We start from the raw sequence: 20,341 nt of genomic DNA, 5'->3' as shown, positions 1-20,341 counted from the left end.
TTTTAACCTTGCGTGTTCTTTCTCAGTCAAACAACTGTCGATAAAGACTTTTAGCCACAACGTTTGAAGGTGAGTTTGTGATATGTTGAACTAATTATGAGCGCGCCTAAAGCATGACTTCCATTGACAATCGTCGGTGATAGAGCAAATGGTGTAATAGCGGGTACCGAGGGCCAATAACGTAGCTATCTACTGTTAGCGTTAGCTACGGAGCTTGTTTTCTTACTAGCAGGCTGGTGTAACGGATGTGAAACGGCTAGCTTAGTTAGCGGTGCGCGCTAAATAGCGTTTCAATCGGTGACGTCACTTGCTGTGAGACCTTGAAGTAGTAGTTCCACTTGCTCTGCAAGGGCCGTGGCTTTTGTGGAGCGATGGGTAACGATGCTTCGAGGGTGAGTGTTGATGTGTGCAGAGAGTCCCTGGTTCGCGCCCGGGTATGGGCGAGGGGACGGTTTAAATTTATACTGTTACACTGGACACATGACATTTTTAACAACGCTTTTCTTCTGATAAAAACGAGTTCCTTGCATCCGCCGTGGAGCCCAGTTTAATAATATGCCCATATTTCCTAACTACTTGCTGTCAATTTGAAGGAATCACGAAAAAAACAGGCCTTATTGTAGGGACATTTTCACCCTGGCAGCTCCTATTAGTTCTATTGAGCACCGTGGCACCAACCCGCCTTCCGAACGTTCTATTCCTAGCTTATTGTTCCACGTCACAATGCCTGATCCGCTATCGTTGGCAATGATACATGCTCACGTTGTTTGTAGTTCAAATGTAAACAACAACAAAAAATACTCATAGAAATCTGAGGTCGGCAGGTTGGAGCGTTGGACTAGTAACCAAAAGGATCGAATCCCTGAGCTGACAAAGTAAAAATCTGTCGTTCTGCCCCTGAACAAGGCAGTTAACCCACTGTTCCTCGGTAGGCCATCATTGTAAATAAGAATTTGTTCTTAACTGACTTGCCTAGTTAAATAAATGTAATTTTGTAAGTCTGGGCAGCGAGCTGGTTTGTCATCCATCACTAGACCAGAAATATTTATACATTTTCATTTTTTCCCTACTTTCTCATTAAGCAGACATAAGCACAGTTGACACCATCGAGGTGCGGATATTTACTTTCTACACAAGTTTTTTCCCCCAGTTTCATCTGAGGAACAGATGGTAAAATAAGAAGGAAACCGTTTTTTTGCCATTTAGGGCGAAATTGAATTCTAAGCATCACTCCAGTCAAAACAGGCTCTGCGAACATTCGATTCCATTAATTTGCTATGGGCTCGCGCTCGTGTTCCAGCTTAGCCAACGTTCTTTTGCTGTTTTTCAGCCTTGGGTGAATTTTGACTCATTTTATTGTCCAGCCTATTACTAGCTGAGAGGCGAAACATATACAGTACAACCATCTTTTTTAGTAGCTAGTTAGCTAACTCAAGTTGAGGCTACCTGGTAGAACCCATGCAGTCTGATTTCACCTCAGAGAAAATACCAGATATACGGAACGAAAACAATTGAAAACAATTGGCTAGGTGTCTCTGGTTAGTTAGCAAGCCAACTCTACCTGTGATGAGAAACATGGAAGCTAGAAACCTAGCTAGCTCGCTATCTGTGACATTAGAAAATCAGTGTTTGGAATGTAACTTGACTTAGCAGAGTGAAAATCACCCTCCACTGTATCTGCCTCTTATGACTATACCACCTTCAGATCCACCTACCTACTAGCCTACCATGGCTGAACCCAAGTCCATGGAGTCCCCAGGTTCTGGCTGTGGTGTTCCAGCCCAGAGAAGCTCACAGCAGGGTCCAGAGATGGTGTCAGTGAAGCTGGAGGACTGCAGTCAACCACTCGAAGTCAATGTGATTGTGATCGGGGAAGAGAGAGAACTTAAAGTAGAAGATCAGAAGATAGAAGTTAAAGAAGAACAAGAAGAAGAAGAAGAAAAGGTGGTGGACGAAAAGAGAGCAGTCAAAGAGGAGGAGATGGATGTTAAAGAGGACCATAAGGAGATAGAGATTAAACAGGAGGTGGAGGAGAAGAGAGCGGTCAAAGAGGAAGAGATGGAGATTGAAAAGGAACACAAGGATACAGAAGTCAAAGAAGAGCTGGAGGAGAACGCAGTCATCAAGGAGATGGAGGAGAGAGGTGTGAAAGAGGATGAGGAGACAGAAGTCAAAAAGGAGAGAGGACTAGAAGAAGAAGAGGAGGAGAGAGAAGTCAAAGACGAAGAGGAGAACAGGGAAGTGTCTGCTCCAGATCTAGAGGAAGAGGAGGCAGCATTAGATAGTATCACTGACCCAGGTAAGTTCAGGTGTGGAGTACGGAGAGAGGTTTGTGCCTTGGCGGCCACAGGGGATTCTAAAACTCTTATTGTGTGTCTGCTTGCATCAACAAGACTATTAAATCCCCTCCAATGCTCTGTTCATGATTCTAACCCTTTATCTGTCCATATTCCCACAGGAGAGAGCTCCAACCCAGGTTCAGACAGTGAGCCCAGTTCCACAGCATCAGGAAACCATAAACAACACAGACAGAGGAACTCAAGACAGAAACATCACCACTGCATGGACTGCTTCACTAGTTTCTATGAGCCAGAGGAGCTGAGAAGGCACACTTGTAGACCCCACCCCTGCTCAGATTGCAGAGGCAGTTCCGTGTGTCCAACTCACCTCATACCACGCAAAAAGACTATCAAAAGAAAGAAGACTTACCCCTGTGGTCAATGTGGGAAGAGTTTTCAGGCACCAAGCAAACTAAAGAAACACCAGATAACTCACACAGGAGAGAAGCCTTTCCACTGCTCTGTATGTGGGAAGAGTTTTCCTCTTTCACAGACCTTAAATAGACACCAGCTGATCCACACAGGAGAGAAGCCTATCCACTGCTCCCAATGTGGGAAGGGCTTTAAGCGACCTGATTCCCTGAAAAATCATCTTAGAATACACACGGGAGAAAAGCCTTTCCACTGCTCTCAATGTGGGAAAAGTTTCAGTCATTCAAACTACTTAAAGACACACCAGCGAACTCACACAGGAGAGAAGCCTTACCACTGCTCCCAGTGTGGGAAAAGATTCAATCAGTCTTCAGATCTAAAGATACACCAGCGAACTCACACAGGAGAGAAGCCTCACAAATGTTTTCAGTGTGGAAAGAGTTTTAGTCATTCAAGCTACTTAAAGACACACCAGCGAACTCACACAGGAGAGAAGCCTTACCACTGCCTTCAGTGTGGGAAGAGTTTCAATCAGTCTTCAGATCTAAAGACACACCAGCGAACTCATACAGGAGAGAAGCCTTATCACTGCTCTCAGTGTGAAAAGAGTTTCAGTCAGTTTTCAAGTCTGAAGACACACCAGCTAACTCACACAGAAAATAGGTCATACCACTGCTCCCATTGTGGAAAGGTTTTCAGTCTGTTGCACCACCTAAATAGACACCAGCAAACTCACAAAGGAGAAAAGACTCACCAATGCTCTCAATGTAGGAAAAGTTTCAGTCAGTCATCAAATCTGAAGACACACCAGTTAAAGTATCACAGCCCTGACACCGGACAGAGTTCTCTTGCTTTTGAAGAAAGTCAACTTCAAACCACAGAAGTAAAACACATGTAAACACATCTTATGATGTTAAAGGAGCAGAGCAGTTTTAATAAAGTTGAAATAACACTTAAAAATATATATATATTTGCCTGGATTTTCAGCCTATTCAGGTGGGATAGAGTTTTTGCCCCAGAGCATGACATCACAATCTGATCTGACCAATCATATTTTATTTGCATATGTATCCTCTTATATTGAAGAGGTTTGTGGGGTAGGCTTTAGTGCAGGGTTCCCCAACTGGCTGCCTGCGGGTGGTTTTGATTGGCCCCCCAAGTTTTCTGGTCAAAAAAATATAAAAATGTATAATTTTTTATTGTAGGAGATTAGACTGTAAATACACCAGCCAATCAGCTCCAAGTGATTTGAATTTTGAAAATCTGTTCCCACGCATAAGATACATATATATATATATGTGATCCTATACAAATGAAAGCAAGGTTTGAAATTATGTTTTAATAAAATGTTATCGGTTTGGGCTTCCTGTATTCAATTTGTTCTGGCCCCATGACCATCCTCGCGAGAAAAAAATATCTGAATCTCGATGATGATCCATCCCTGTTCTAGAGTCGATAGGCGATCCTATCCACCAATCAGGGCTGTGTATGTAAATATAGTTCCATTTGTGTCAACACGCCCCCACAATCAGACTGAGCATTCCAACAGCTAAAGGAGGCTCAGAGAAAGAAATGGTAAACAATATAGTTGGAGTTATTTTCATGAAATAAACAGTGATTTATTAGACATAGTGATGATTTACAAATAAAAAGTCTACATTAACAACATTTATAATATAGGTCATATAAACCATTTAGCAGCCACTTTTATCCAAAGCAACTTACAGCCATGCGTATGGGTGGTCCAGGGACTCCAACCCACTACCCTGGCGTTATAAGCACAATGCTCTACCAACTGAGCTGCAAAGGACCACCTTACCTGTTATTCTACAGTAGAACAGGGGTTCTTGTATTAGCTATCACCTCTCCTGTTATTCTACAGTAGAGCAGGGAGTCTTGTTTTAGCCATCACCTCACCTGTTATTCTACAGTAGAGCAGGGAATCTTGTTTTAGCCATCACCTCACCTGTTATTCTACAGTAGAGCAGGGAATCTTGTTTTAGCCATCACCTCACCTGTTATTCTACAGTATAGCAGGGAGTCTTGTATTAGCCATCACCTCACCTGTTATTCTACAGTAGAGCAGGGAGTCTTGTTTTAGCCATCACCTCACCTGTTATTCTACAGTATAGCAGGGAGTCTTGTATTAGCCATCACCTCACCTGTTATTCTACAGTAGAGCAGGGAATCTTGTTTTAGCCATCACCTCTCCTGTTATTCTACAGTAGAGCAGGGAGTCTTGTTTTAGCCATCACCTCACCTGTTATTCTACAGTAGAGCAGGGAGTCTTGTTTTAGCCATCACCTCACCTGTTATTCTACAGTAGAGCAGGGAGTCTTGTTTTAGCCATCACCTCTCCTGTTATTCTACAGTAGAGCAGGGAGTCTTGTCTCTGGTCATCTGGATCACTGCTTAGCATTTACACAATCGATTGTTTTACCACATCAACCCTGGTAACATGTTATAAACATTCAGTATCCTGTAATAAAGCCTGGATGTCTGGTAATAAATGATGGTTATTATGGTGGAGGTGAAGGAACAATTTCCTTCAGATTATTGTATAGGGTGACATTTGAACCTGGGTATCATGTTATAAACGTAGCTATTTAATGTACTAAAAATAATGGTGATCAAAGTAGAGGATTGAAAGTGTTGCGTTGGAGTTGTGTTTTAGTCTTGTATATTGATTATAAAGCTGGCATGATAACGGTGTATTGTAAACATGGTTGTCGCTATTTCAGGACTGAACAAAAAAACAGCAGCACTGCAGCAAACAAAACAGCCACACACCTACAGTAACGAGTCTAACTCACTCTGCGAGCTTGCTTTATCAGTGACTGGCCTGGCCTTTTCATACAGTTTAGCTCTTTCATTCTCTAGTGTTCTGGTAGTGGCAGTAGTCCTTAGAGGAACAATGTATCAAGAATATAATGAATTATTTAATGCTTTATACAGTGTACAAAGCATTAGGAGCATCTGCTCTTTCTGTGACAAAGAGGACTAGGTGAATCCAGGTGAAAGCTATGATCCCTTGTTGATGTCACCTGTTAAATTCACTTCGATCAGTGTAGATGAAGGGTAAGAGACAGGTTAAAGAAGGATTTTTAAGCCTTGATACAATTGAGACATGGATTGATTGTATGTGTGCCATTCAGAGGGTGAATGCCTTTCAACAGGGTGTGGTAGTAGGTGCCAGGATTGCAGGGGTGTTCATGCTTAACAGTTTCCTGTGTGTATCAAGAATGGCCAACCACCCAAAGGACATCCAGCCAACTTGACACAACTGTGGGAAGCATTACATGGGCCAGAATCATCGTGGATCGCATTCAACGAATCGAGGCTGTTCTGAGGGCAAAATGGGGGTGCAACTCAATATTAGGTAGGTGTTCCTAATGTTTTGTACACTCAGTGTACATTTTATTTTCCTGGAAAAACATTGAATTGCTAAATACATAGCTAGCTCACTGATGGCAGCTCAAATAGAGTCGCCTATAGGAGACCTGCCAAGAGGAAGGAGGTTAAGTGTTACATGCCTTTTAAATGCATGACTGAACACCTTGAAATGCATTGGTTGTACTAACTACTCACAGTCAGTGGTGGAAAACGTACCAAATTGTCATACTTGAGGAAAAGTATAGATACCTTAATAGAAAGTTACTCAAGCAAAATGGAAAGCCACCCAGTAAAATACTACTGGAGTAAAAGTCACCCAGTAAAATACCACTGGAGTAAAAGTCACCCAGTAAAATACCACTGGAGTAAAAGTCACCCAGTAAAATACCACTGGAGTAAAAGTCACCCAGTAAAATACCACTGGAGTAAAAGTCACCCAGTAAAATACCACTGGAGTAAAAGTCACCCAGTAAAATACCACTGGAGTAAAAGTCACCCAGTAAAATACCACTGGAGTAAAAGTCACCCAGTAAAATACCACTGGAGTAAAAGTCACCCAGTAAAATACCACTGGAGTAAAAGTCACCCAGTAAAATACCACTGGAGTAAAAGTCACCCAGTAAAATACCACTGGAGTAAAAGTCACCCAGTAAAATACCACTGGAGTAAAAGTCACCCAGTAAAATACCACTGGAGTAAAAGTCACCCAGTAAAATACCACTGGAGTAAAAGTCACCCAGTAAAATACCACTGGAGTAAAAGTCACCCAGTAAAATACCACTGGAGTAAAAGTCACCCAGTAAAATACTACTGGAGTAAAAGTCACCCAGTAAAATACTACTGGAGTAAAAGTCACCCAGTAAAATACTACTGGAGTAAAAAGTCTAACAGTATTTGTTTTTTAAATATACTTAAGTGTCAAAAGTAAAAGTATAAATCATTTTCAAATGTCTTATATTAAGCAAAGCAGACAGCACCGTGTTCTTGTTTTATACATGTAGAGCTAGCCAGGGACACACTCCAACACTCAGACATTATTTACAAAAGATGCATGTGTGTTTAGTGAGTCCGCCAGAACATAGGCAGTAGGGATAACCAGGGATGTTGTGTTTAGTGAGTCCGCCATAACCAGGGATTTTCTCTTGATAAGTGGGTGAATTTCACAATGTTCCTGTTCTGCTAAGCATTCAACCTGTAACTAGTACTTTTAGGTGTCGGGGGAAATGTATGGAGTAAAAATTACAATATTTTCTTTTGGAATGTAGTGAAATAAAAGTAAAAGTTGTCAAAAATATAAATAGTAAAGTAAAGTACAGATACCCCAAAAACTTTTAATTAAGTAGTACTTAAAGTATTTTTACTGAAGTACTTTACACCACTGCATAAAGTTTGATTTGATTGATGACATTACGGCAGTATACTATTTAATAAAAACATTTTCACATGAGGACAAGTGCATTTCTTCCATAAACTTTAAATTGATAACTTGGGATATCAATCATACAATGGGAAGGATCCTATAAATCAAGACTGTGTGAATGCATGTACCTGTCAATGGTGTGCGTACTGGGAGCAGAGTCAGGTGCAGGAGAACAGAGAGTGGTGAACAGGCGCACACTTTATTTAGGCAGGAGAAACCAATAGACGGACGCCACCGCGTCGAAACCTCCAGCCGATTGGCAAAAGTGCAAAACGCGCAAACAGTCACAATAATAATGTACAAACAAATAAACATACCTCGAGATGAAACACGGAACAACCAACACCAGCCTGGCACGTCAAAATACACACGTAACACAAAACAATCTCACACAAAGACATGAGGAGGAACAGAGGAATAAATACATGTAGTGTGATTGGGGAATGAAAACCAGGTTCTGCAGGGAACAAGACAAAACAAATGGATAAATGAAAAACGGAGCGGTGATGGCTAGAAAGCCGGTGATGTTGACCACTGAACGCCGCCCGAACAAGGAGACGAGCCGACTTCGGTGGAAGTCTTGACAATACCACTCTGAATAAATAAATACTGTGCCTTTGGAGATGTGTCTCTGGTCATGAAACTACAATAGAGGCTGGATGTTTAAACAAAGTCAGGAATTCTGAATGCCAATAGATTTTTAGATCAATTCTCATCAATGACAACATTCTAGAACTGAGTTATGACTCTTCTAAGTCTGGTATCCGGGGTGATCTGGATACTGATGAAATCATTAATTAAGTGTCCCTTTCCTTGTAGAATGTTAACAGCAGTCATTGTATACCTGTATGGTTATGAATATCGCTAGCTAGGAAGTAAAATACAGTTATTCTAGCTTTTTCTACAAGCTAGCTGACAGCAGATTTGAGGAAAATATAGTTGAACATTTTATCCTTTAAAAAAATGTATTTCTGTTAAGAAAACATGTATTTCATTATACCCCAAAATATTTGTTCTGCATTAAAATGGCCTAGAGGAGTGTCCTAGTTTAACAGTAACAGGGTGTCCCAGTTTGACAGTAACAGAGTGTCCCAGTTTGACAGTAACAGGGTGTCCCAGTTTGACAGTAACAGGGTGTCCCAGTTTGACAGTAACAGGGTGTCCCAGTTTGACAGTAACAGAGTGTCCCAGTTTGACAGTAACAGAGTGTCCCAGTTTGACAGTAACAGGGTGTCCCAGTTTGACAGTAACAGGGTGTCCCAGTTTGACAGTAACAGGGTGTCCCAGTTTGACAGTAACAGGGTGTCCCAGTTTGACAGTAACAGGGTGTCCCAGTTTGACAGTAACAGAGTGTCCCAGTTTGACAGTAACAGAGTGTCCCAGTTTGACAGGAACAGAGTGTCCCAGTTTGACAGGAACAGAGTGTCCCAGTTTGACAGGAACAGAGTGTCCCAGTTTGACAGTAACAGAGTGTCCCAGTTTAACAGTAACAGGCTGTCCCAGTTTGTTCTCTAGTTTACTACCATGCAGTAGGTGGCGGCATGCACATTCAAATTGTGTCAACGCCTTTATACCATAGAATAAGAGATGTAGAACGCGGAAGTTACGTTCCTGATAGTTTTCCTCTCGTTCCCTGTCAACAATTGACGATAATTAATCTTAGCTACTCTACAACTTTCAAAGGTGAGTTTATGATCTGTTGAGCTATTTATGAGCGTAAATAAACCCCGACTCCCATTGCAAATCCTCAGTGAAAGTCAAATTTGTGGAATGATGTCTACCAAGGGCAGATATCTAGCTACTATACTTTTAGCTAGCTTGTTGTGTTACCAGCAGAGTAAAAGGCGAAGCATATATCACCACCTTTTGTTAGAAGATGTTTATTTAGCTAACCTAATATGTACTCTTAAGGAGCCTACCCTTACTCTTAAGGTCCAAGCACCTTATGGTATTTTTAGAAGTAGACTGGCTCTGGCAGCCAAAACAGCCATATAAACGTGAATCGATTCTCTATTGCGATACGGTTTTAGAAACATAAAGCCATCTACTTTCATATGACATCAAACATAATTTAATAAATACAACATTTACACTGTTTGTAACCGGCTTTATCACAGTTGCAGCCGACAGTATTTTTCAGTTACAACACGTTTCAGGCGGCCTTCTTCCGTTACACACAGGTGCCAGGAGATAATTAGCACAGGTGGTCCCTCTGCCTTCTGCAAACACGTGCAGTAACATGGAGATATTGCTGTGTGGGAACCCTAAGCCTAAAAAGGTGTGTATCAAAAACTACCCCGTACAGAAGATACCTTCGTCCAATGACTCTTATGAGTAATTGAATGGAACTGAGAGTCATGATCCAGGGCTAGCCTGAGGCTACCTAGTAAAACCCATGCAGTCTGATTTCACCTCAGAGTAAATAATAGATATACGTTTGGGTAACAATTGGCTAAATGTCTCATTGCATAGTAAGTCATTAAAGTGAACTCAACCTGTGATGAGAAAAATTGTAATTTTAACAACTTGCTCTAGCTAGTAACCTACGACTTTAGAAAATGTATTTGGAATGTAGTTTCAGCTAGCTATGTGCAACTCACCCTTCACTGCCTCTTATGACTAAACCACCTACAGATCCACCTACCACATGGGCCTACTATGGCTGAACCCAAGTCCATGGAGTCCCCGGGTTCTGGCTGTGGTGTTCCATCACAGAGAAGCTCACAGCAGGGTCCAGAGATGGTCTCAGTGAAGCTGGAGGACTGCAGTCAACCACTGGAAGTCAATGAGATTGTGATCGGGGAAGAGAGAGAACTTAAAGTAGAACTTAAAGAAGGAGAAGAAAGAGAGAGGAGTGAAAGAGGAAGCTGAGATACAAGTCAAAGAAGAAGAGGAGAACAGAGAAGTGTCTGCTCCAGATCTAGACGAAGAGGAGCAAGAAGTAGATAGTATCACTGACCCAGGTAAGTTCAGGTGTGGAGTACGGAGAGAAGTTGGTGCCTTGGCGCCCACTGGGGATTCCAAAATAATTATTATGCTTGAAATCAACAAGTATTTTAAACCCCCCTTTTAATGCTCTTACTGTTCCTGAAAGTGCTGTCACGATACCAGAATTTTGACTTTGATACCAGGTTTAGTATCACGATACTCAATACCAAAACGATACCACAGCAATTCTGTTGCCGTTTCCATAGTTACAGAATGCCCTGTTCAATCGTTGGGCATTTTTGAGTCAAATATCATTACAATTTAAATGTTTCACATCAGAATTGTTCAGAGACGCCTATTAATGCATTAACCAATTAGTCAATCAATTTGACTTTGTTTCTACCGAATGAATGAAGTTGTATTTTTGTGTGAAATCGCCAATTGGCAACCCATCCCTTATTGACACATAAGCAAACATTACAATAATTCACTATGGTAATTAAATTATAATTCTTCCGGCGTTCTCTGCATTGCACCCCACATAAATAGTGAACAAATAAATAAAAAATATATTAAAAAATCAATGTAACAGTAAATAAGATTAGCCAAAAAAGAATTACATCCCTAGAGCAGTAAAATGATATATATTATATATACACAGACACATACACTTAGGTTGGAGTCATTAACTTTTTTTCAACTACTCCACAAATGTCTTGTTAACAAACTATAGTTTTGGCAAGTCGGTAAGGACATTACTTTGTGCATAAGTAATTTTTCCAACAATTGTTTACAGACAGATTATTTCACTTATAATTCACTGTATCACAATTCCAGTGGGTCAGAAGTTTACATACACTAAGTTGGCTGTGCCTTTAAACAGCTTGGAAAATTCCAGAAAGTGATGTCATGGCTTTAGAAGCTTCTGTTAGGCTAATTGACATCATTTGAGTCAATTGGAGGTGTACCTGTGGATTAGAGGTTGACCGATTATGATTAACGCCGATACCGATTGGAGAACAAAAGGGCTGATACCGATTAATCGGCCGATTTTAAAAAATATATATATTTGTAATAATGACAATTACAACAATACTGAATAAACACTTATTTTAACTAATATAGTACATCAAAAAAATATTTTAGTCTCAAATAAATAATGAAACATGTTCAATTTGGTTTAAATCATGCAAAAACAAAGTGTTGAAGAAAGTAAGTGCAATATGTGTCATGTAAAAAAGCAATGTTTCAGTTCCTTCCTGAGAACATATGAAAGCTGGTGGTTCCTTTTAACATGAGTCTTTAATATTCCCAGGTAAGAAGTTTTAGGTTGTAGTTATTATAGGACTATTTCTCCCTACACCATTTGTATTTCATATACCTTTGACTATTGGATGTTCTTATAGGCACTATAGTATTGCCAGCCTAATCTCGGGAGTTGATAGGCTTGAAGTCATAAACAGCACAATGCTTGAAGAGCTGCTGGCAAATGCAGGAAAGTGCTGTTTGAATGAATGCTTACGAGCCTGCTGCTGCCTACCACCGCTCAGTCAGACTGCTCTATCAAATATCAAATCATAGACTTAATTATAACACACAGAAATACGAGCTTTAGGTCATTAATATGGTAAAATCCGGAAACTATCATTTCGAAAACAAAACGTTTTATTCTTTCAGTGAAATACGGAACCGTTCTGTATTTTATCGAACGGTTGGCAAGTCTAAATATTGCTGTTACGTTGCACAACCTTTAATGTTATGTCATAATTATGTACAATTCTGGCAAATTAATTACGGTCTTTGTAAGGAAGAAATGGTCTTCACACAGTACGCAACGAGCCAGGCAGCCCAAACTGCTGCATATACCCAGACTCTACTTGTACAGAACGCAAGAGAAGTGACAGAATTTCCCTAGTTAAAAGAAATTCATGTTACCAGACAATATTAACTAAATATACAAGTTTAAAAATATATACTTGTGCATTGATTTTAAGGAAGGCATTGATGTTTATGGTTAGGTACACATTGGTGCAACGACAGCGCTTTTTTCGCAAATGCGCTGGTTAAAGCATCACCTGTTTGGCGAAGTAGGCTGTGATTCGATGATAAATTAACAGGCACCGCATCGATTATATGCAAAGCAGGACAAGCTAGATAAACTAGTAATATCATCAACCATGTGTAGTTAACTAGTGATGGTTAAGATTTGTTTTTTATAAGATAACTTTAATGCTAGCTAGCAACTTACTTTGGCTCCTTGCTGCACTCGTGTAATAGGTTGTCAGTCTGCCACGCAGTCTCCGTGTGGAGTGCAATGTAATCAGCCATAATCGGTTTCTAAAAACGCAGATCACTGTTTGTTATGATAGCTTGAAAATCGGCCCTAATTAATCGGCTATTCCGATTTTAATCGGTCGACCTCTACTGTGGATGTATTTCAAGGCCTACCTTCAAACTCAGTGCCTCTTTGCTTGACATCATGGGAAAATCAAAAGAAATCGGCCACAACGTCAGGAAAAAAAAATGTAGACCTCCACAAGTTTGGTTCATCCTTGGGAGCTATTTCCAAATGCCTGAAGGTAGCACGTTCATCTGTACAAACAATAGTACGCAAGTATAAACACCATGGGACCATGCAGCCGTCATACTTCTCAGGAATATATGTTCTGTCTCCTAGAGATGAACGTACTTTGGTGCAAAAAGTGCAAATCAATCCCTGAACAACAGCAAAGGACTACTGCAATTACAAGCAGGACTACTCCATCCAGATGCAGGTGAGATACTTGGGTCATTATATTACCACAATTAAAATTATTTTTCAATATTGAACCTATTTGGTCAGAATTCACATATTAAACCTGTATATACAGTCTCTAGTGAAAGTCTACACACCTCTTGCCCAGTATTCACATTAAGCTGCCTTCAAATTAAAAACATTAAGGACACATGCTCTTTCCATGACAGACTGACCAGGTGAAAGCTCTATGATCCCTTGTTGATGTCAACTGTTAAATCAACTTCAATCAGTATAGGTGAAAGGGGTGAGACAGGTTAAAGAATGATTTTTAAGCCTTGATACAATTGAGACATGGATTGTGTATGTGTGCCACGGGTAAGACAATATTTAAGTACTTTTGAACGGGGTATGGTAGTAGGTGCCAGGCGCACCGGTTTGAGTCAAGAACTGCAACGATGCTGGGTATTTCCTGCTCAAGTTTCCCATGTGTATCAGGAATGGTCCACCACCCAAAGGACATCCAGCCAACTTGAAATAACTGAGCTTGTATTTGTATTTATTATGGATCACCATTAGTTCCTGCCAAAGCAGCAGCTACTCTTCCTGGGGTTTATTATGGATCCCATTTAGTTCCTGCCAAAGCAGCAGCTACTCTTCCTGGGGTTTATTATGGATCCCATTTAGTTCCTGCCAAAGCAGCAGCTACTCTTCCTGGGGTTTATTATGGATCCCATTTAGTTCCTGCCAAAGCAGCAGCTACTCTTCCTGGGGTTTATTATGGATCCCATTTAGTTCCTGGCAAAGCAGCAGCTACTCTTCCTGGGCTCCAGCAAAATAAGGCAGTTATATGAGATAAAAACATTGCATTTCACAACACATTAAGTGTGTGCCCTCGGGCCACTACTCTATAAATGACTTCAGGCTGCATGTATTTCTGACACACAGTTTTGGATCATGGTCATGTTTGGAGAAGGTCACTAGGCAGGGGGTAATACTGTTGACTTGTTAGTCCAAAGATCTGTAAATCTTGCTGTAAAACACAACAGCTCCCCATTTGATCCAACTGTTTCTCCTTGTAAATGTATTAGATTAATATTACATTTATCCCTCCATTGACTTCACACTGCATGCTGAAAGGTGAAGACCTCATACCTTTACTGTGGACCACAGAGAGATCTGATACAGGCCAGCACATTATATTGACCTTATTAGTCGACCATGAGGTCCTCACATTGCTGACACCATAATAGATCTACAGAAAAAGATGTGACCTGGGAAATAAGATCTGAATTAACCGAGCCAAGACTGGTGGTTTTGTGGATCCATGCCACAAGCATCTGACCTTTCATGTCCAGATTTAGATTTTTACTGTCTGTGACATTTTAATGGATTGATTCGTGTAAAAAGAAATGCTGACATAAGCCAAGGCGCTGGGGTGTCTAAGCCAAACGCCTGTCTGTGGTGATAAGACTAATTTGCGAGCACAGACTTGAGTCGTTTAAAGCACCCTTAAAATGTATTGGATCAAGAGTTACTATCCGATACTCCCAAGGCCCTGCTAAAATACGACATATGTACAATAACAATTTTATAAGGACAGTTCACTCAACTGCTTAATGACATCTGTCAGTTAATAACAGTATATCAGGGGCCTGTAACTCTTGTTCTGGATAGCCCATCCACATGTGGTGCAGGCTTTAATTCCATCCCAGCACAAACACAGCAGGTTCAGCTAAATTAACTTGTTGTGAAAGGTTGTGACACTGATTAAACTGGCCTGGGTTACACTGGGCTGTGGTCCGTCACGTGACCCGAGTGAAGCCGGTGAGGGATGCTCATATTGAAAAGCGATCTGCGCTACTTGGTCAATAAAGCAGCATGATACATCGTTCAGAAACACAGATATTTTCCATAAAGTACATGTTTGAATTTTCAAACTAGTTTGTATTGGGAAGACAGCCTTTTTATAAAAAAAAAAAAAAATCACTTTTGCATGTGTCAACACATCCTACTCATTACCCCACGTAATTAACCTACGTGACCTTTGATTGGAGCTGACTTCACCCTCGACCAGAGTGATATCTCGCAAGGCAGCTTCCAAAATGAATGATTCACTTTTCAAAAAACATCCAGCAAGTGATTTTTGGGGGGCCTTTCAGAGTTGTAAAAGTATCTATATTATTATTATTTGGGGGGGGGGTCAATTTTTGGTAAAGAAAAAAACAAATCACTAGAAATTCAGCTAAAAATGTGTTTAATTTAGGAATTTCAAATTATTACACAAAAAAATGCGTGATCATGTCCCAATGTTATCAAGGTATGAAATTGTGATTAGTTGTGGTCAGTTTGCAGCTGAATCTATTTGCATACCCCTGAAGGCCCTTCCCTCCACACCAGGGGTATTGATTAGTTGTATTATTTTGCTAAACATTGTCAACCGGGAGGGGACCTACCTTAAAGCAATACTTAGGGATTTTGGAAATGAAGACCTTTATCTACTTCCCCAGAGTTAAATGATCTCGTAGATACCATTTATTTTTATTTTTATGTCTGCATGCAGTTTGAAGGAAGTTGCTAACTAGCATTAGCGCAATGACTTGAAGTCTATGGTGTAGCTGCGCTAATGCTAGTTAGCATTGGCTTACAAAACGACCTCTACCTTCATACTGGACACAGAGACATAAAAATGGTATCCATGAGTTAATCTGACTGGGGAAGTAGATAAAGAGCATCATTGCCAAAACCCCAAAGTATCCCTTTTAATTTGTCCAATAGAAATTCTTGTTGATGCAAATCGTTTTCCGTTTGGAGTAAACGGTTTCAGTGGCAAAACGTTTCGCAACTGAATTTGACTAATGAAAACACCCATGTTATTTCTCCCTATTCGCCTCTCCTCTGCCTTTTTCACTCATTTCATTTCCCATACAAGCAGTATGCTACTACCTGAGTAATAGTTCATGCTTGATGAGGCCATGAGGTGACCTGATTCCTTCCTTCCTTCGTGACATGAGAAAGGAAGTTAGTTACATTAGACATTTGTCATTTAGCAGACGTTCTTATCCAGAGCGACTCACAGGACCAATTAGGGTTAAGTGCCTTGCTCACTTTTTTTTCACCCAGTCTGCTTGGGGATACAAACCACCAACCTACTGGCCCAATGTTCTTAACCACTAGACTACCTGCCATCCCTAAGTTCCTTTCTAATATTATAAATGTGCATTTGGAAAATATTCAGACCCCTTCTCTTTATACACATTTTGTTCCATTACAGCCTTATTCTAAAATAGATTTGTTTTAAGTCCTCATTCTACACACAATATCTTGTAATGACAAGGCGAAAACTGTTTTTTAGAAATGAGCTCTGAGACAGGATTGTGTCGAGGCACAGATCCAAAAGATGTCTGCAGCATTGATGGTCCCCAAGAACACAGTGGCCTCCATCATTCTTAAATTGAAGAAGATTGGAACCACCAAGACTCTTTCTAGAGCTGGCTGCCCGGCCAAACTGAGCATTCGAGGGAGAAGGGCCTTGGTCAGGAAGGTGACCAAGAACCCGATGGTCACTCTGACAGAGCTTCAGAGATCCTCTGTGGAGATGGGAGAACCTTCCAGAAGGACAACCATCTCTGCAGCTCTCAGGGCTTTATGGTAGAGTGGCCAGATGGAAGCCACTCCTCAGTAAAAGGCACATAAGTGTTGTAGGTTATTGTTCTGATGAAAGGTGAACGTCTGTTGGAACAGACTGAACCAGGTTTTCATCTAGGATTCTGCCTGTGCTTAGCTCTATTCTATTTATTTTCATTCTATAAAAAAATCCCTAGTCCTTGTCGATGACACACAAACCCACAACATGATGAAGCCATCACCATGCTTGGAAATATGAGGAGTGGTACTTCGTGTTGTTGGATTTGCCCCAAACATAACGCTTCGTATTCAGGACATAAAGTTAATTTCTTTGTTACATTTTTTTCAGTTTTACTTCAGTGTTTTATTGCAAACAGGATGCATGATTTTGAATATTTTTTATTCTGTACAGGCTTCCTTTTCAATCTTTCATTAGGTCAGTATTGTTGATCCCTCTTCATTTCTCCAATCACAGCCATTAAACTCAACTGTTTTAAAGTCATTACTAGTGGTTAGTGTTGGACTAGTAACCGAAAGGTTGCAAGATCAAATCCCCGAGCTGTGTATCTGTAGGTGGTTTAGTCAAGAGGTAGATACAGTGGAGGGTTTGTTTCACATTGCTAGCTCAAGCTACATTCTAATTACTGATAAAGTCGTAGTGAACTAGCTAGCTAAGTTAGTTGTTAAAATTACAACTTTTCTCATCACAAGTCGAGTTAACTTCAATGACTTTACTACCCATTAACACGCAAGGTTTCAAGTTCAAACCCCTGAGCTGACAAGGTACAAATCTGTCGTTCTGCCCCTGAACAGGCAGTTAACCCACTGTTCCTAGGCAGTCATTGAAAATAAGAATTGGTTCTTAACTGACCTGCCTAGTTAAATAAAGGTAAAATAAATAAAATTACCATAATTATCCTATTTACAATTTGTAGTCAATTGTGACAATAGACTAAATGTTTCTGACTTATATCGATGCCACAGGCTGTTCTCAAAGGATTTTTTTGTTTTGTTTAGGGGAAGTCGCTCTTTAGCCCATCCAATGCTCTGTTCCTGATTCTAACCCCATATCTGTTCATATTCCCACAGGAGAGATCTCCAACCCAGGTTCAGACAGTGAGCCCAGTTCCACAGCATCAGGAAACAATAAACACAGACAGAGGAACTCAAGACAGAAACATCACCACTGCATGGACTGCTTCACTAGTTTCTATGAGCCAAAGGAGTTGAAGACACACTTGTAGGCCCCAACCCTGCTCAGACTGCAGAGACAGTTTTATTTGTCCAATTGACCTTAAATCACCCCAACAGACTCTCAAAAGAAAGAAAACTTACCCCTGTGATCAATGGGGGAATAGCAAACTAAAGATGTACCAAGTAACTCAAAGGGATACCAGAACACAGGAAAGAAGCCTTTTCACTGCTCACAGTGTGGGAAGGGTTTCTGTTGGTCATAAAATATGAATACACACTGGTTAAAGTATCACAGGCCTGACACTGGACTGTTGCTTTAGAAGAAAGTCGACTTCAAACCACAGAAGTAAAACATGCAAACACATGTTATTATGTAAATAGCATTTACCAACCGCAACTGTTATGTGAAAATAGAGCAGGGGTTCTTGCGTTAACATGAACACCACTTGTCACCAGTACTCAGTATTTACTTACCCTGTATTATCACTTCAACTCTGGGTAACATGTAATAATTTCTTTAGTATCCGGTAAAAACTCTGGATGTCTAACAAATGATGGCACATGGTAATTCATATGTTAGTACCACTGCTGCAAACAAAACATCCACACACCAATGCTAACGATGCTAGTTAACTTTGCCAGCTTGCTCTATGTATGACTGGCCTGTCCTGCCCCCTTTTTTTTAATAGAGTTTAACTATTTAATTATGTAGCGTTTTGGTAGTGGAAGAAGTATCAATACTATGTAATTTGCAGCTGCCTTATATATTTTTGATTTATTGGAAAGCCGTTGAGTTGCTGGCTCCATACCTACAGTATCTAACTGACGGCAGCACAAATATAACGCCACTTCCGTTTTAGAAACGCGGGCGGAAGTTTACGTTCCTGCTTCTTTTCGTCGCGTTTCCTTACTCAACCAAGCAACTGACGACAAGGGCTATTTTTAAAGGTGAGTTTATGATCTGTTGAACTATTTATGAGCGTGAATAAAGTCTGGCTTCCATTATCAATCGCCAGTGAAAACCTCATTGGAAGATTAACCGCTACTGAGGGCCAACAACCTATCTACTGTTAGCTAGCTAACGTTAGCTTGTTTTGTTTACTAGCAGTGATGAAGAGGAGCAACAGTCCTGAACTATTTTCCACCACCTAAGGTTTAGCGATAATTTACTTCTGGGTAACCGAGATTAGCTAGAAGTCGACATTACATTTTTTTCTCATCACTTCAATAGCCCCAATGTAGACCCACCCACATTAGTTAGTACTAGCTATACTACTTACAGTAGCTACGATTTCAAAAATAAAAGGACTATGTGGACTGTATAGGCTAGTTCCGGGGTGTTGCAGCATCGGTCAGAACACATTTAGGAGATGGAGGTTGATAATCCACGTTGAGGGTATTTATAATAAACACAGTTGCACATGGGGGAAGGGTTGGAGTTGGGGCTTGAAAAGGCCGGTAGCACGGTAAGGTAGGAAGTGGCGGTCTAGAAGACTAGAGAAACGCATTAGGAACACATCAAAAAAGGTGCATACATCATGAAGTAATGCCATATGACTAGGCTTAACATATAGTTACACATGTATGAGACTGCCAGGACTAAACATGACAAAGGAGGGCATTAGCATATCAAACAGATCATGGTTATACAAAAGGGACATATCATAAGCCATAGCTACAGTGCTTTTAGAACGTATTCATACCCATACGAATGTCAAGTAATAAGGACTAAATTGAGGATTATGGTTATTTGATTTAGCTGAACCCACTGTGTTAGTGCTGGTATGGAACAAGAGCCTGCACACCATGTGGACGGGCTGTCCAGAACAGGTGTTGCAGGCCTCTGATACAGAGCCTTCAGAAAGTATTCATACCCCTTGATTTATTCCAGATTTTGTTGTTACAGCCTGAATTCAAAATGGATTACAGATTTTTCTCACTCATCTACACACAATATCTGATACAAGTTTAAACATGTTTTTAGAAGTTAGCAAATTTATTGAAAATTAAATACAGCAATGTATCATTTACATAAGAATTAACACCCCTGATTCAATACATATTATAGTCATCTTTGGCAGTGATTAGAACTGAAGGACGAGGAAGGAGGAAACCCCATCTTCATTAGGTCTATAATCAATAGCCTAACTGTTAAGTTTGGGGCGGCAGGTAGCCTAGTGGTTAGAGCATTGTGCCAGTAACCGAAAGGTTGCGAGATCGAATCCCCGAGCTGACAAGGTAAACATCTGTGATTCTGCCCCTGAACAAGGGCGTTAACCCACTGTTCCTAGGCCATTATTGTAAATAAGAATTTGTTCTTAACCGACTTGCCCA

General features: G+C 40.5%; 1 protein-coding gene and 1 long non-coding RNA gene across 3 annotated transcripts; both read left to right on the top strand.

The window, feature by feature from the left end:
• The first annotated feature begins 1,728 nt into the window (after positions 1-1,728).
• On the top strand, positions 1,729-4,069 carry LOC112248067 (oocyte zinc finger protein XlCOF22). Its single transcript, XM_024416891.2, has 2 exons — positions 1,729-2,299; positions 2,459-4,069. The coding sequence occupies exons 1-2, from the start codon at positions 1,729-1,731 to the stop codon at positions 3,607-3,609; spliced, it is 1,722 nt and encodes a 573-aa protein (XP_024272659.2). The 3' UTR covers positions 3,610-4,069.
• A 5,015-nt stretch (positions 4,070-9,084) lies between these two features.
• LOC112248064 lies at positions 9,085-19,016 on the top strand. Of its 2 annotated transcripts, XR_006082665.1 has the most exons (5): positions 9,085-9,207; positions 9,705-9,802; positions 10,159-10,487; positions 13,130-13,226; positions 17,903-19,016. It is a non-coding gene; the product is annotated as an uncharacterized LOC112248064 (long non-coding RNA). The 2 variants fall into 2 exon arrangements; XR_006082664.1 differs by lacking the exon at positions 9,705-9,802 and having other exon boundaries at positions 9,100-9,207.
• The last annotated feature ends 1,325 nt before the right edge of the window (positions 19,017-20,341 follow it).

This window comes from Oncorhynchus tshawytscha, unplaced genomic scaffold (assembly GCF_018296145.1).
Source record: "Oncorhynchus tshawytscha isolate Ot180627B unplaced genomic scaffold, Otsh_v2.0 Un_contig_1368_pilon_pilon, whole genome shotgun sequence".
NCBI classification, from domain to species: Eukaryota; Metazoa; Chordata; class Actinopteri; order Salmoniformes; family Salmonidae; genus Oncorhynchus; species Oncorhynchus tshawytscha.
This window is presented reverse-complemented; position numbering and strand designations above follow the sequence as displayed.